This window comes from Balaenoptera borealis, assembly GCF_965194805.1.
Source record: "Balaenoptera borealis genome assembly, chromosome: 1".
NCBI lineage: Eukaryota > Metazoa > Chordata > Mammalia > Artiodactyla > Balaenopteridae > Balaenoptera > Balaenoptera borealis.
The window spans coordinates 120,560,545-120,578,977 of NC_138860.1; the positions used below are offsets into that span (position 1 = coordinate 120,560,545).

Here is an 18,433-nt window from a genome sequence, read left to right on the forward strand (position 1 = left end):
CAGCCCCACCCATCAGCAGACAGGATACCTAAAGTCATACTATGCTCACAGACACCTCAAAACACACCACCTGATGTGGCCCTGCCCATCAGAGGGAAAAGACGCAGCTCCACCCACCAGAGCACAGGCACCAGTCCCTCCCACCAGGAAGCCTACACAAGCCCCTGGACCAAACTCACCCACCAGGGGGAAGACAACAGAAACAATGGGAACTATGACACTGCAGCCTGCAAAAAGGAGACCATAAACACAGTAAATTCGACAAAACGAGATGACAGAGAAATAAGTTGCAGATGAAGGAGCAAGGTAAAAACCCACAAGACCAAATAAATGAAGAGGAAATAGGCAATCTACCTGAAAAAGTATTCAGAGTAATGATAGTAAAGATGATCCAAGATCTCAGAAATACAATGGAGGCACGGATTGAGAAGATACAAGAAATGTTTAACAAGGACCTAGAAGAACTAAAGAACAAACAACCAGTGATGAACAACACAATAACTGAAATGAAAAATACACTAGAAGGAATCAATAGCAGAATAACTGAGGCAGAAGAATGGTTAAGTGAGCTGGAAGATAAAATGGTGGAAATAACTGCCAGGGAGCAGCATAAAGAAAAAAGAATGAAAAGAATTGAGGACAGTCTCAGAGACCACTGGGACAACATTAAACACACCAACATTCGAATTATAGGGGTCCTAGAAAAAGAAGAGAAAGAGAAAGGGTTCCAGAAAATATTTGAAGTGATTATAGTTGAAAACTTCTCTAACATGGGAAAGGAAATAGTCACCAAAGTCCAGGAAGTGCAGAGAGTCCCATACAGGATAAACCCAAGGAGAAACATGCCCAGACACATGTTAATTAAACCAATAAAAACTAAATACAAAGAAAATATTTTAAAAGCAGCAGGGAAAAGCAACAAATAACATAAAAGGGAATCCCTGTAAGGTTATCAGCTGATGTTTCAGCAGAAACTCTGCAGGCCAGAAGGGAGTGTCAGGATATATTTAAAGTGATGAAAGCGAAAAACCTACAACCAAGATTACTCTACGCAGCAAGGATCTCATTCAGATTTGACAGAGAAATCAAAAGTTTTACAGACAAGCAAAAGCTAAGAGAATTCAGAACCACCAAACCAGCTTTAAAACAAATGCTAAAGGAACTTCTCTAGGTGGGAAACACAAGAGAAGAAAAAGACCTACAAAAACAAACCCAAAACAATTAGGGAAATAGTAATAGGAACATATATATCGATAATTACCTTAAATGTAAATGGATTAAATGCTCCAACCAAAAGACACAGACTGGCTGAATGGATACAAAAAGACCCATATATATGCTGCCTATAAGAGACCCACTTCAGACCTAGGGACACATACAGACTAAAAGTGAGGGGATGGAAAAAGATATTCCATGCAAATGGAAATCAAAAGAAAGCTGGAGTAGCAATACTCACATCAGACAAAATAGACTTTAAAATAAAGACTATTACAAGAGACAAAGAAGGACACTACATAATGATCAAGTGATCAATCCAAGAAGAAGATATAACAATTGTAAATATTTATGCACCCAACATAGGAGCACCTCAATACGTAAGGCAAATGCTAACAGCCATAAAAGGGGAAATCAACAGTAACACAATAATAGTTGGGTGCTTTAACACACCACTTACACCAATGGACAGATCATCCAGACAGAAAATTAATAAGGAAATGCAAGCCTTCAATGAGACATTAGACCAGATAGACTTAATTGATATTTATAAGACATTCCATTTGAAAGCAGCAAAACACACTTTCTTCTCAGAACATTCTCCAGGATAGATCACATCTTGGGTCACAAATCAAGCCTCAGTAAACTTAAGAAAATTGAAATTGTGTCAAGCATCTTTTCTGACCACAGTGCTATGAGAATAGAAATCAATTAAAGGAAAAAAACTGTAAAAAACGCAAACACATGGAGGCTAAACACTATGCTACTAAATAACTAAGAGATCACTGAAGAAATCAAAGAGGAAATCAAAAAATACATACAAACAAATGACAATGAAAACACGACGACCGAAAACCTATGGAAGGCAGCAAAAGCAGTTCTAAGAGGCAAGTTTATAGCAATAAAATCCTGCCTCAAGAAACAAGAAAAATCTCAAATAAACAACCTAAACTTACACCTAAAGCAACTAGAGAAACAAGAACAAAAAAACCCCTAAAGTTAGTAGAAGAAAAGAAATCATAAAGATCAGAGCAGAAATAAATGAAATAGAAATGAGGAAAACAATAGCAAAGATCAATGAAACTAAAAGCTGGTTCTGGTTCTTTGAGAAGATAAACAAAATCGATAAATCTTTAGCCATAATCATCAAGAAAAAAAGGGAGAGGACTCAAATCAATAAAATTAGAAATGAAAAAGGACAGATTACAACTGATACTGCAGAAATACAACGGATCATGAGAGACTACTACAAGCAACTCTATGCCAATAAAATGGCAACCTGGAAGAAATGGACAAATTCTTAGAAAAGCACAACCTTCCAAGACTGAACTGGGAAGAAATAGAAAATATGAACAGACCAATCACAAATAATAAAATTGAACTGTGATTAAAAATCTTCCAACAAACAAAAGTCCAGGACCAGATGGCTTCACAGGTGAATTTTATCAAACATTTAGAGAAGAGCTAACAGCTATCCTTCTCAAACTCTTCCAAAATATTGCAGAGGGAGGAACACTCCCAAGCTCATTCTATGAGGCCACCATCACCCTGATACCAAAACCAGACAAAGACATCACAGAAAAAGAAAATTACAGGTCAATATCACGGATGAACATAGATGTAAAATCCTCAACAAAATATTAGCAAACCAAAACCAACAACACATTAAAAGGATCATACACCATGATCAAGTGGGATTTATCCCAGGGATGCAAGGATTCTTCAATATATGCAAATCAATCAATGTGATACACCATATTAACAAACTGAAGAATAAAAACCATATGGTCATCTGAGTAGATGCAGAAAAATCTTTTGACAAAATTTAACACCCATTTATGATAAAAACTCTCCAGAAAGTGGGCATAGAGGGAACCTACCTCAACATAATAAAGGCCATATATGACAAACCCACAGCCAACATCGTTCTCAATGGTGAAAAACTGAAACCATTTCCTCTAAGATCAGGAACAAGCCAAGGTTGCCCACTCTCACCACTATTATTCAACATAGTTTTGGAAGTTTTAGCCACGGCAATCAGAGAAGAAAAAGAAATAAAAGGAATCCAAATCGGAAAAGAAGGAAAACTGTCACTGTTTGCAGATGACATGATACTATACATAGAGAATCCTAAAGACGCTACCAGAAAACTACTAGAGCTAATCAATGAATTTGGTAAAGTAGCAGGATACAAAATAAATGCACAGAAATCTCTTGCATTCCTATACACTAACTATGCAAGATCAGAAAGAGAAATGAAGGAAACAATCCCATTTACCATCACATTCAAAAGAATAAAAAACCTAGGAATAAACCTACCTAAGGAGGCAAAAGACCTGTATGCTGAAAACTATAAGATACTGATGAAAGAAATCAAGGACGACACAAACAGATAGAGAGATATACCATGTTCTTGGATTGGAAGAATCAATATTGTGCCCTATCAAATTACCAATGACATTTTTCACAGAACTAGAACAAAATATTTTACAATTTGTATTGAAACACAAAAGACTCCGAATGGCCAAAGCAGCCTTGAGAAAGAAAAATGAAGCTGGGGGAATCAGGCTCCCAGATTTCAGACTATACTACAAAGCTACAGTAATCAAGACAGTATGGTACTGGCACAAAAACAGAAATAGAGATCAAAGGAACAGGATGGAAAGACCAGAGATAAACCCACGTACCTATGGTCAACTAATCTATGACAAAGGAGACAAGAATATACAGTGGAGAAAAGACAGTCTCTTTAATAAGTGGTGCTGGGAAAACTGAACAGCTACATGTAAAAGAATGAAATTAGAACACTCCCTAACACCATACACAAAAATAAACTCAAAATGGATTGAAGACCTAAATGTAAGGCCAGACACTATGAAACTCTGAGAGGAAAACATAGGCAGAACATTCTTTGACATAAATTGCAGCAAGATCGTTTTTGACTCACCTCATAGAGTAATGAAAATAAAAACAAAAATAACAAATGGGTCCTAATGGAACTTAAAAGCTTTTGCACAGCCAAGGAAACCATAAACAAGACGAAAAGACAACCCTCAGATTGGGAGAAAATATTTGCAAATGACGCAACTGACAAAGGATTCATCTCCAAAATATACAAACAGCCCATGCAGCTCAATATCAAAAAAACAAACAACCCAATCCAAAAATGGGCAGAAGACCTAAATAGACATTTCTCCAAAGAAGACATACAGATGGCCAACAAACACATGAAAAGATGCTCAATATCACTAATTATTAGAGAAATGCAAATCAAAACTACAATAAGGTATCAACCCACACCAGTCAGAATGGCCATCATTAAAAAATCTACAAACAATAAATGCTGGAGAGGGTGTGGAGAAAAGGGAACCGTCTTACACTGTTGGTGGGAATGTAAATTGACAAAGCCACTATGGAGAACAGTATGGACGTTCTTAAAAAACTAAAAATAGAACTACTATATGATCCAGCAATCCCACTACTGGGCATATATCCAGAGAAAACCATAATTCAGAAAGACACATACATCCAAATGTTCATTGCAGCACTATTTACAATAGCCAGGACATGGAAGCAACCCAGGTGTCCATCAACAGAGGAATGGTTAAAGAAGATGTGGTACATATATAGAATGGAATATTACTCAGTCATAAAAAGGAACAAAATTGTGTTATTTCCAGAGACCTGGGTGGACCTAGAGACTGTCATTCAGAGTGAGGTCAGAAAGAGAAAAACAAGTATAGTATATTCATGCATATATGTGGAATCTAGAAAAATGGTTTAGATGATCTTATTTGCAAAGGAGAAATAAAGACACAGTTGTAGAGAACGAGTGTATGGAATACCAAGAGGGAAGGGGGTGGTGGGATGAATTGGCACACTGGGATTGACATATATACCCCACTAAGTATAAAATAGGTAACTAATGAGAACCTACTGTATAGCATAGGGAACTCTACTAAGTGTCTTGTGGTGACCTAAATGGCAAGGAAATCCAAAAAAGAGGGGATATATGTATACGTATGGCTGATTCACTTTGCTGTATAGCAGAAACTGACACAGCAGTGTAAAGCAACTATACTCCAATAAAAATAAAACAAAGTAAAATAATGAAAAGGAGGCATACTACTGATGCAGAATCAAAAGGAGATGCAGAAACTGGCAGTAGAACCAGAACAGTAAAGAAAAAGGAGCCTGGCTGAAAGTATGTTGGAAATTTCATGATAAACAGCAATTGCAATTTGTTGGAGCAGAGCAAAAGGAAAAAAGCTATTTGTTTGCTGTGTAAAAAATGGACAATATTAAGAGACATTTTTAGCAAAGACATAGGGAACTTGATAACTTGCTTCTCAACAGTCAAAAAGAATTGATGACATTAGTCACCTGTAATCAAAATTAAATGTACAGTGAAACATTTTGAAGTGATTTTAAACAGAATCTGAGCTGATTCTGTATCTGTATGATACTCATGTTCAGTCTTCTAAAGCAGATTCCTGAAAAGTGTCATGGATACCATTGTTAAATCATTCAGTAAATATTTGCAAATGCTATGGATCAATGCCAGACAATGGAACTCTTAAAAGAAATAGAACACAATACATTTAATATCTGTGTTCTTTGCCTGTACTTGTTGGTTAAGTCATGGAAGAAATATACAAAGATTTATTGTATTGTTAAGTCCAATTCAAGATTTCATTAAAACAAAAAAATGCTTTTCAAATATTCAATAATTAAAGACAAAAAAATACTTAAAGACAAAAAAATGGCAGAGTAATTTATATTTTCTCATTGATATCAGACTACATGTAAATGAGCTTAATTTGAAGCTCCTAAAAAAAAAGGAAATGCTGATTTGTAACCTAGCTAACCTAGCTAAACAGGCACAAAATTTCGTGTTAAAACTGAAAATTTTCAGAGTACAATACAATGAAATTAATTTTACACATTTTCTAACATAAATCAATTTTAAGAAAAATTTGAAGAATGCTTTGCTGACATTGATAAATTTATAGTTGCTTATAAATTTATGCAATACCTTTTTGAATTTAATGTTAAAAATATGACTTAAGTATCAGTAAAGTTATTTAACTTGGACAGAGATAGTTTTGAAACTGGTATGTTATTGCTTCAAAGTCAAATCAAATCTTCTAAAAAAAAGAACCAGTTGTGTTAATGTACATGCATATATTAAGAGAAAATAATTTTTTGGTACGTGATTAATGTATTGGGACTTTTAGGTATGTTTGGAATTATTAGGGTATGTGATTCTGCTTTTTCGATTGCAAATTTTATGAAATCTAATAGAGATCAAGCATTTCTGATAAAAATTTGGCATCCAAATTGAGACATACTCTAAGTATAAAATACATAGTGGATTTATAAAATTTAGCACAAAAAATGTAAACTATCTCATTCATAATATGCTATATTGATTACAGTTCAAAATGATAACATCTTGGGTATTTTCAGTCAAATATAAAATGTACTAAAATTAATTTCATCTGTTTAAATATGACCACTAGAAAATTTTAAGTTACATACATGGCTCAAATATCATTTCTACTGAGCAGCACTTGTATATATCCAGAAACGGAATTGCTGAGTTATAAAATATTTTATGGTTCTACACTTGAAAATAATGCCAAATTGTTTTCCAAAGTCTCTGGATTATCAGCATCAACATCACCAGAGAACATGTTAAAAGGCAAATTCCCAGGCTGAATCAGAAACTCTGGAGATGTGGCCCAGCAATCTGTATTTCCAAGTGACACAAACTCAAGTTTGAGAAATCACTGGCCTAGTACTTAGAACAGACTTAGAAATATGCCATTTTGGAAAGGAAGTCCTGTCTTTGTCATGGTCATATTTTTGAATGTTTGCAACATCTACAAATCTTGGAGACAAAAATAGGCTTCTATAGCCTCCTGGTAGTGAGAGCCATGCCTTTGGTGAAAGTGACTGAAGGCCACCTTTAAACAACCTAGTCACCCTAGTGCAGAAGAAAGGACTGAGGCTTCAGAACTTGAATACCAACACCAGCACTTCTTAGCTGTGAACTCTTAAAAGGTCTTTTACCTCCTGGAGCTTTGGTATTCTCCACTATAAAGTGGGAATTATAGCACATACCTCAAAATATGGTTGTGAGGATTAACAAGGCTCACACAAAGTACTAGACACAGAAAAGGGACACCATAAATAGTAGCCTTATAAAACTAAAGCTCTGATCAGGAGCATGTGGCCAGTGAATAAGAGCCATTATCCTAGGCTTCTTTGGAAATGACCCTTCGTGAAGTATATTCCCTAGTAAAGCAACTATATTTTCCATACCTGGAAAACAAAATGGAAGCAACTGTGAGCCCCAATTTGGGCAGATCTCAGAAAGAGCCTTAAGACTCTATGTTTTAGGAATTCTGTATTATAATCGAACTCTACCCTGCCCAACAGGTTAGCTGATAGCCACTTGGCTATATAAATTAACTGGAACTTCTATTTCTGATCAAGATGGAGTAATGGGGCCCAGATTTACCCTTCTGCCTAAAACAACTAAAAAAATAGATAAGATATGTGAGAATGGCACTCAAGGCATTGGACATAGGCAATAAAGAACAGTGATCCCTGAGGGATGGGAAACAAGCAAGGTAAGCCGTATCCACTTACTGCCTGAAGAGATATTTCAGGCTGTGCCCGGGAAAGAGTTCTAGAGAGGAGAGAGCTACACAGAGAGAACTCTGGAGAGGTGTAGAGGCTTCCCGTCAAGTGCTCGGCAGAGTACTGATTATCACATACACATGAGGAAAGAGGCTGGGGAAAGAACCACGGAAAAGAGACAACAATCCTTAGAGATCACACAGAGATGGGAATGGTGCCTGTTTCCATCTGCCAGAGAGGAAAATCTCATCATTCAGGAGCATTGGTTAGAGTACAAAGATGGGTCTTACTTCAATAAAAGGGGAAAAATACCCTTAGATTAAACACAGCTCTGGTCCTGCACAACAATGCTTAAAAGAATCAAATTGTTTGTTTCCAAGTAATTTAGGCACACCCCAGGACAAAGATCAGGAATATTTATAGGAATACAAAAATATCCAACACCCAACAAAGAAAAATTCACAATGCTTGACTTATAATAAAAAATTACCAGGCATGCAAAGAAGCAGAAAAATATGACCCATAATCAAGAGAAAAGCCAATCAACTGAAACTGACTGAGAAATGATAGAATTAGTAGACAAGGACGTTGAAACAATTATTATGACTATATTTCATATGTTCAGAAGCTAGAGGGAAGAACATGTTAAGTGAAGACATGGAAGATATAAAAAAAAGACCAAGTTGAACTTCTAGAGATGAAAACTACATCGTCTGAAATGAAAAATGCATTGGGTGGGATTAACAAGAGATTATATATTCCAGAAGAAAAGATTAGTGAACTTGAAGGGGAGGCAGTAGAAACCATCCAAAATGAAACACAGAAAAAGGACTGGAAAAAAATTAACAGGGCATCAGTGAATTGTGGGGCAATATCAAGCGATTAAATAAACCTATAACTGGAGTCCCCAAAGGAGAAGTGGAGGGGGACTAAAAAAAATTTGAAAAATAATGGTTGAAAACTTCTAAACTTGATGAAAACTAAGTCCACAAATCCAAAACACAAAACAAACTTCAAACACAAGAAAGATGAAGAAAACTACATGGAGTCTCATAATCAAATTGCTCAAAAATAAACGATAAAGAGAAAATTTTAAAAGCAGACAGAAAAGAAAGACACACTTATACAGAAGAACAAAGACAAGAAAAAGAGTAAATGTTTTCTCTTAACATCAGGAACAAAATTAGGATGTCTAATCTCACCACTTCTATTCAGCTTTTTACTGGAGGTCCTATTCAGTGCAATAAGGTAGGAAAAAGAAATGAAAGGCATCCACACTGGGAAGGAAAAAGTAAAACTGTCTTTACTCACAAGACATAACTGTCTATGTTAAATATTTGATAGAATCTATGAAAAAGCCACTAGAAGTAATAAGTGAGTTTAGCAAGGTTGTAGGATACAAGGTCAATATAAAAAACAAATCAATTGTATTTCTATATACTACAACAAACAACTGGAAATTTAAATTTAAAAAGCACTACCATTAATAATAGCATAAAAATATGAAACATGTAGGGATATAGACAAAAGATGTGTAAGATCTGCACACTGAAAACTATAAAACATTGCTGAGAGAAATTAAAGAAGACCTAAGTTAACAGACAAAAATGCTATGTTAATGAGTTGGAAAACATGATATTGCTAAGATGTCAATTCTCCTTAAATTGATCTATAATTCAATGCAATGTCAATCAAATCACCAGCAGGCATCTTTCTGGTAGAAATTGACAAGCTGATTCTAAAATTTATATGGAAATTCAGAGGACTAGGAGTGCCAAAACTAGCTCCAAAAAGAACAAATTGGATGGCTAATACTACCTGATTTCAAGATTTATTATAAAGCTATAGTTATCCAAACAGTGTTGTATTGGCATAAATATATGCAAAAATATCATTTGAATAAAATAGAGTCCAGAAATAGATCTACACATATATGATCAATTATTTTTCAACAAAGTTGCAGAAGCAATTCAACAAATGGTGCTGGAACAACTGGATATCCACAGGCAAAAAACACAACCACCATGACCACCACCAAAAGAAAGACTTTAATCCTTATCCCACACCATGCACAAAAATTAACTCAAAAATCATAGTCCCAAATCTAAGAAAACATAAGAGAAAATCTTTGTGACCTTGGGTGAGGCAAATAGTTCTTAGATATGACACCAAAAGCACTATCCATAAGATAAAAAATTTATAAACTGGACTTCATCAAAATTTAAAACTTCTGCTCTTTGAAAGGCACTGTAGAGAGAATGAAAAAAAAAAAACAACAAATCACACACCACAAGAAAATATTTTCAAATCATGTATATGATAAAGGACTTGTATCCAGAATACATAAAAACTCTACACAATAATATATTAAAAAACCAGCCCAATAAGAAATGGGCAAAAGATTTGAACAGTACTTAAGAAGATCTATGGATAAAATAAGCACATGAAAAAATGCTCAATATCATCTGTCATTAGGGAAATGAAAATTAAAACCACACCAAGTGAAATAAAGAGCAGTTCGGAAAACAGTTTGGCCACTTCATTCCCAGAGATTTATCCAAGAGAAATGAGTATGTCCACACATAGACCTGTACACAAGTGACCAAAGCGGCTTTAATTGTAATCCCTAAAAAAATGGAAACGACCCAAATGTCCAGCAACAAGTGGGTGGATAAACAGTGAACAAAGTATTGTATATCCATACAATAAAATGCTATTCAGTAATAAAAAGCAACAAACTATTGATACACACTATAACATGAATAAATCCCAAATTAATTATTCTGGGTGAAAGAAATCAGACCCATTCCCTCCCCCCAAAAAAGTACATTATGAATAATTCCATTTATATAAAAATCTAGAAAAAGTAAACTAATCTACAGTGATAGCTTATCAGTGGTTGCCTGGGGATATGAGGGAAGGGAAGGGCAGGAAGGAGAAATTACAAAGGTTTATGAGGAACCTTTGTGGGTGATAGATATGTTTATGCTAATTTTGGTAATGGTTTCATGGCTGTATACAAATGTCAAAACTTATCAAATTTTATACTTTAAACACATGCAGTTTATTATATGTCAGTTATATTTCAATGAAGCTGTCAACTTTTAAAGTTGATTTAAACTGAGTAAAATTAAAAGTTCAGTTCATCAGTTACACTAGTCACATTTCAAGTTTTTAATTGCCACGTGCAGGTCATGGCTATCATTGTGGACAGTACAAGTGTAGGACATTTTCATCCCCACTCAGAGTACTATTCGAAGCAGCTGATCTAACACATTAAAAAAGCATCTGTTTCTTTCATTCCTCCTCCATCTACCTACCCCAAACTTCAGAACTGGGAATAAGCATGGTAGCATGGCACTGATATATAAATTACGGGAGAAGTTTTAAAAGCAGATTTTATTAAGTTTAATGTAAGTTTAATGTAAAATACACCTTCTATTCATAAACATATATAGCACACTATTTCCTCACTTAGGTATCACAGCTTCTATGGATTACATTTAATTAGTTTCTTCCAAAGCTCAAGTTGAAGGCAATTTTAAACTAACTGACATGAGAAAAATGAAACAGACAGCACCGTCTCGGAACATACTTTTTCCTTGTAAGCAAAGTGATTATAGCTAAAATGTAACTCCTAAAAGAGAATATACATTTTTTTCATATACTTACAGATATTTTATGAGTTAGTCTGAAATATGTAGCGTGTTTCAGAATACGCTACATAATGCAACTAAATTTTCTTATTTAAAAGAATCAAGCATATAACTCACAATAAATATAAACACAAGTTTCAACTATAAGAACAGATGTAAAAAGAGAAGACTATGGTATATATGGAAATGTTTCACATTCAAGTTCATAAAATTAGGACAGAGAAGTCGTTAAACTTAGTATTCTTACTGACACTTTTTTCCTTCTCTCCCTATAGCTTTCAGTTTTGAGAGGGGTGATTTTATTAAAAAAGACTCAAGCTCTCTTTTCTGTTTCCTCCTACCACCACCCCACCCCTCCGTGTAGCCTGTGGACTTGGGAGGCAGAGTCTCTGTTTGCTCTGTGTTTTTGTTTCAGTATACAGAACTCAGGGCTGGAATCTTCAACCTGCCCTGTTCCAAAGGCTGATACACTAAACCTTGATGCACAGTTTGATGTCTGAGTCATCTCTGTCTTAGAAATGGATACAGAAAAAGGCAGTTGGGGCTGGAGGGAGAGCGGAGGCTGGTGGCCAGTGTAGACCAATCAACCAAGACAACCCCCAAACAGTGTATTGTAGTCGATAAGCAAGAAGTATAAAAATAGAACCCAAGTACCTCTGTTGTTTGTAGAAGCAGAACTCACAAGCCAGTTTCACTTACTTTTTTACACCGACAGAGCCATTTTCCTTGTTTTCCATGTCAACAGATAGCATGGGGAGGCTGCAGGGTTCCTTTACTTCAGCAACTAATCAATAAGGGAGAAAAGCTTGTGTTTAATTCTTAGAAAGTGAGAGAAGAATATATATTCTGAATCGGAAACATAATGGTCCCTTTTACAGCCTCACACCAGTTCACGTATGTTTGCTTACATCTCTAGTTCCCTCAGAGACTGGAGAGACGTGATTAAACCTAAAGAACTGGAGGAGACGTATTGGGGTGCTTTCATCTGTACTGGCACTCCCTGCCTTGACAATAAGCATTTGCAAATGAAATTGAATCCTCGTTCAAAACAAGTGCTGTGTGAACTGGCACAGCTTCCTCCGGGTGCCAAGCTCTCACTTAAGACATTGCAACTTATAAATGAGTCAAAGTAGAGAAAAACAATCCCCCTTTTCCTCCCCTTCCCACCACGGGCTATGATTTCTTCTTTTCTTACTGTATTTGTTTTTCTGTCCACTCCCACTGCTCCTCTATTTTTTCATTGCGATGCAAAAGAGCACTTAAAGCTTTCGTCAGCAAGTATTCCCCTACCTCACATATTCTCAATGAAAACCTCAAAAACCTGTCTGTGAGATGGCCACGCTGTGGTGAATCTGGAAGCTCACAAAAATGTCAGATAGCCCTTAGCACAGAAAGGTGGTGCTGGTGTGTGTGTGTGTGTGTGTGTGTGTGTGTGTGTGTGTGTGTGTGTGTGTGTAAGAGAGGGTAGGCAACTCGTTAGATTTATATAAAAATCATCAAAACATTCAAGGAGATATAGTAGCATCTATCACTTTGTCTTTTTGTTTAGTAGGAAGAGGACTGAAAAAATAAAATCCCTCCACAATTAATATGCAATTAGCAAGATGAAAAATCTATGAACAAAACTGCTGGAAAAAAAAAAAAAAACTAGTTCTGAAACATGCTTGTTCTTCTGCAGCTGAAGCCATAAATTAAATACATTTCCTCTCAAATCACTTTATACTTCGGCACTCCTTCCCCTAGGGATTACTCTGACATGACAAGTGCATCATTTAGTATATTCACAAGATTTTATCACTGTTAGAGAAGTAGATGATTAACAAATAATACTGTAAGTGTGGGATTATCTTCACTGCTGATACATACACGCGCACACGCACACACACACACACACACACAAACTTCCAGTCGCTAAACCACTTAGATCATCCATAGAGAAATCCAACATTTAAGATACATATAGATATTAACATACATCCACACACCGTTACAGAGTAGACAGAAGATAGTGCTGCTTGCTCCATGCCAAAAGAATGATTTCACTTCAGTTGGAAACTGTTACACATTCACCATTTTCTAAGCATATCAGAAACAAAACAAAACAAAACACTCACAATGATACTCTGCAACACCACACTACATTGTCTTATTATTATTATTATTTTTTCTTGTGGAAGAGTAAAAAGAAAACCTACCTAGAAGCAACTAAAACATGTCATTTTTTATAGGCTTATCAAGAACAGCCAAAGAAACCCCAATGTTTTCTTTCACAAAGTAGGCTGGCAAAGGAATTCAATAAGGAGGTACAATTTGACACAGTGAAATAAAACCAGGCTGGCTCTCAGCCAACATGACGTTAGGAATCACACACAAGCTGCACCAACTGCCTTCTGGTTCATGGCTGACTTTTTAAAGCTACAGTGTGCCTGTTCACTTTTGCTAACTACCTTCAGCACAATTAGTGGAAGTGAATGAATCATGAGTCTCCAAACTGCAGAATTCTCCCTGCACCTGTCTTGTTCAAAGAAAAACAAGCTATATCAAGAGCCTCTTATTTTCTCCCTCCCCTTCATTGTTTCTGCATCATATGTCTTTGCTGCTGTTCTGAGCATGAATGCTATGTGTCAAACTATTTCTTTTTCTTTCCTGTAGGAGAAAAGAGAAAATAAGAGAAAGCCTGGTGCTTATGCACTATACCCAGTGAACACCCAGAAGCTGCAGTCCTGTTACCCTTTCTTCCTAGTTGAGAATCGCCGACAAAGTTTCCAGGGCTGGCTTTTAAGTAATCTCTTTGTGTGAATAAGGCAAGCACTGCCCAGCTGAAAATCCTTTTATTTCATTATGCAGGAAGTAACATATTTCAGAGAGGATGCAAAGTAGATGACCAGATCTCCTGAGAACGCCCACATTCTTTAATTTTGGCGTTCATCCTACCAGATGAAGTCAGCAAAAAATTCAAAATAAAACAAACCTTATTCTACAAAACAAAAACAATTAGTCTGGGAGGTTTCATTTTAACTGTTTATCCCAGTTGCGTAAAAAGCATAATTCAACAGATTCAACACTTATTTTCTATGAGCACCTGGTACTATATTAGTTACATACGAAAAAGAAGATCTTATGCCAGCCCCCAAATTCGTAGTATCTTCCACCACCATCCTAGGTCCCAGTTCTGGTAAGTGGGAGATGGAGTAGGGGCTGGGCATGATCTTTCTATTAAGTTACCCCGGTCAACCTCACAGTTCTCTTGCTTGCTTGGCTGGGAACTAGTGCTCAAGGGAAACATTCCCATTCCACAAATGTGCTGTACATACACTAGAAACATAAATGATTGTCAGTGAAATAAACACCAATCAATATTTGCACACTTTTAGGTCAAGATGTCAACAAAACCTCTCAAGGTAGGGCAGAGAATTACAGGTTCTGAAGAAGGATCCTAGAAAAAGTCATCTGCTGCTGTAATAGTGTGTAGACTTCAGGCAGAATTGAGAAGAAAGCTGCTGGTCTCCCTTTTCTTTAGTACTTTTTAAGGGTACTAGAAGATCAGCAACTATAATCCAAATTTGCAACCTGAATTTCAAAGTCAATTTTTTCCCCTTACTTATTGCAGAAATTATATTAGAAATTTTCAAGTTCTTGAAAGATCATCGCTGAGAAAAATTTCAAGGGCTCTCTCTGCCCATCTTTGCCATTACCCCCTTGAAAGAGCAAATAATAATAATTTAGGAAAGAATTCTAAATGTTCTTATATGTTTGAGTACCATTTTTTGAGCACGGCTCAAACAGGTGGGGTTTTTTTGTTTGTTTTACCACCACTGATCAAAATGATGAACTCTTCTGGAGATAGAGCACTCTTTCACCAACAGATTCCATAATGCTTTTGGGCTTGATCTGAAATTTCTCAGCTGTTTTCCAACTAAATTCAAACGGAAGGGCGCTGGGCTGTGAGTCCTGAGGGCAAGGGATAGAGAAGAGGGTGTCCTGACAGCACTGTCATGCCACTGCTCAGAAAAAAATCAGGTTCAGCACGCCACTCTTGAAAGGAAAGAGGCAAAGAAAATGTAGTTATACTGACTCTTCCTTAGACACACTCACAGGAGAAAGGATTCTGTGAAGTTTCTCCAGGAATTTCTTCCTACATATAGAAAAGGACATCCCTTCCTGTCTTGCCTGCTGTGATCAAAAGTTTGCCTGTTACACAAGGGTATGGGTTTCAGGAGGTATTGTGAAAAATCAATCCCTTTTTATACAAAATGTGCCACAAATTCTGACAACAGGAGGTTTCACTCATCAGCTAGTTTCTAACTTTGGAATAAACTGACATTTGTGGGTATAAGTATATATACTAGTACTCAACCACTTCCTCTTTACTCCCTCCACCAAACTGATATTAACCCTCTTCTCTGCTAATAAAAATTACGTGTATTTGTGTGTAGTGTGGTGTCTGGTTGTGTGTGGTGCATAGCATAAAGGCAGTGTGTGTGATGAGTGTTATGTGTACGCTGTGTAATATGTGCGTGTTTGTGGTGTGTGTAGTGTGTGGTATTTGTGTGTTGGCAGAATATGTAGTGTGCACGGTGTTTGTGTGTATGTGTGTGTGTAGTGTGTAAGCGTAGAGTGAGAGATACACATGCAAACCAACAAGACCTTCTGATCCAGGATATCATGGGATGTACTAAAATAACTTCGGAGATCCTCGTGCTAGGATTCTGGAGCAGAACTTTCGGGGACACTTGGGAATGGGCTCAGATAGCAGGGGAGATGGGTCAGAAAGGACGGGAAACTGGCGCCTCGATCTGCTGCTTTTATTGATCCGCACTCATCCCCCAGAGGCCCAGTGCCCTCCCCCAGGACCCTCCCGCCGGCCTTGTCTCCAGGAGTGGGCCCGCAGGCGCATCCAGCCCGCGTCGCAGAGCGCAGACCTGGGTGCACAGGGCTGCAGAAGTAAGCTCGAGAAGCCGCCCGAGGGCACGGCCGAGCTCAACGGGTCCCCAAGGGCATCTCAAGGAAAACTAAGGAGGGCCTGGAGAGGGGGCGGTGGGGGCAGAACAGAGGGCAGCAGAGGAGATGCCAGAGAGCCTCTTGGACCAGCCGGTCCCGTCCGATAGCCAAACGACTCGCTTGTGGCACTGGTGACAGAGGGGAAAGTTTCTGGCTAAGACTTTTAAGAAGAAACCGTTCGTCCTTGAGACTGGGGGCTCCCCGGGGGAGCTCGTCTTTGGAAAGGTAGTAGGGGGGTGTGGCGCTCGCTGTGCGCCCAGCCGAGCCGTGCCACCTCCCGGTCCCATCCTGCGAGCTCTGCCCCGCAGCCCCCGGTGAGCCGCAGCTCTCCGCGGAGCCGGGCACGCTTCTGCCCCCAGTTCCACTCCAGGGTGACAGATTCCACGCTCGGGGGTGCAACAAGCTGCAGGAGCACCGGACACACAGCAGAGACGAGGGAGGGCAGGGCGGTTTTTATTGTGGCTTTCTTCGTTTCCTTCCATCCTGGAGAGGGGGGAAGACGGGCACGTTCCCAGCGCGCTCGCAGCACGAGCGGATCACTTACCTCCCCGCATGGCCGGCGCCGGGAGGCTTTACCCCGCACAGAGCTCGCCGGCCGCCACGCGCCCAGCCCCAGTGCAGCCGGCCGGGCGCGCGGGGCACGCCGGGACTTGTAGTCTCCGCGGGCGGGGTAGGGGTCCAAGGGCTGGGGCGGCTCGGAAGCCGAGAGGCCCGGAAGGGAAGGGACGAGGCCGGGGCGTTGAGAAGGTAAGGGAGGACATTTGCAAGAACTTAAAACTTCCTGGGAGCTGGAGGTGGGAAACACTCCTAGAGAGACTTTTAAATTGGGGGTCTTCAGGCTAATACCATTTTTTCTTCCCGTCTGACTCGCACGTGGCAACTCTGATGAAGTTTTTAGCTGGGTTTTGGCAGTTATGACAAGTAGAGATTTCCCGGCCGAGCCCATATTGTTTAGGGCCTTACTCTGCCTTCACCCCGAACACACACGTGGCATTCTCTGCTTGGAACACCTATTCTGTGGCTCACTCAGTTGAAGCCCTGGGCATGCAAAGGGAGAGTGAATAATTGCACCTTACGTTTGTAGAGCACTCTGCAGTTTACAAAGCACTTTTTATGTACTTGGTTCATTATATTAGAACCATAGGATTTTAAAACCCATGGATTTTACCAGAGTGATTTTGCTTGTCCCAGTGATTTCGGATGGGGAACTACTGGAATGTAATTGGTAGGGCCAAAGACACTAGACATCTTGCAATGCCCAGAGCAGTCCTGCCCAGCAAAGAATTGTCCCACATCCTGTGTGACTTGACTGTCCCACTGCTCATTCACGTGGATGAAAAACCTGTTTATATTTACCTGAGCCTAGAATCTATTTTATATATAAACATAAACTTTTTCACACAGTGAAATGGCAATGCCGTTCCTGGAATTTGAGTCACCAATACAGTCCATTTTGTGCTGCCCATTTCATGGTGATTCTACAGATTGGATGCACGCGTCTGACTACTTCATTGTGTCTTTTAGTTTAGGGGTGCCTGAGCAGTTCCATGTTGAATCATATGTTTACTTTTTCCTTTATATTACAGTGAAGGCATTGCTTTGAATTTTAAAAAAATTACATGTGTAGGTAGCTTATGACTTTCCCTTCACAAAGGTAGAGGTTATTGACTCATTTGTTGTTCAAAGGGGCATTAGGTTTGTCAAGGCTGCGGACCATTTATTCAGTCAACAAATATCTTTTGAGTACCTACTACGTACTAGGCACCGTTCTAGATACTTGAGATACATCAATAAATAAAACAGAAAAATTTACTGCACTTGTGGAGCTTGCATTCTAATGTGAGTGTGGGAGAGGCAGAAAATAAATAGTAAATATAAACTAAATAAGTAAATTCTATATATTAGTGGCAAAT

General features: G+C 38.2%; 1 protein-coding gene across 5 annotated transcripts in view; it reads right to left on the minus strand.

Moving 5' to 3' along the window:
* The window catches only part of SAMD13 (sterile alpha motif domain containing 13), a 65,386-nt gene extending 48,248 nt beyond the window's left edge, over positions 1-17,138 (minus strand). The window contains exons 1-2 of one of the 5 annotated variants that reach the window (XM_082339505.1): positions 17,065-17,138; positions 12,219-12,303 (exon numbers count right to left, since the gene is read on the minus strand). In XM_082339505.1, the coding sequence (XP_082195631.1) occupies positions 12,219-12,303; positions 17,065-17,074 (95 nt within the window). In that variant the 5' untranslated portion in view covers positions 17,075-17,138. The other 4 variants (XM_082339508.1, XM_082339507.1, XM_082339506.1 and 1 more) reach the window with 4 other exon arrangements.
* Positions 17,139-18,433: the final 1,295 nt, after the last annotated feature.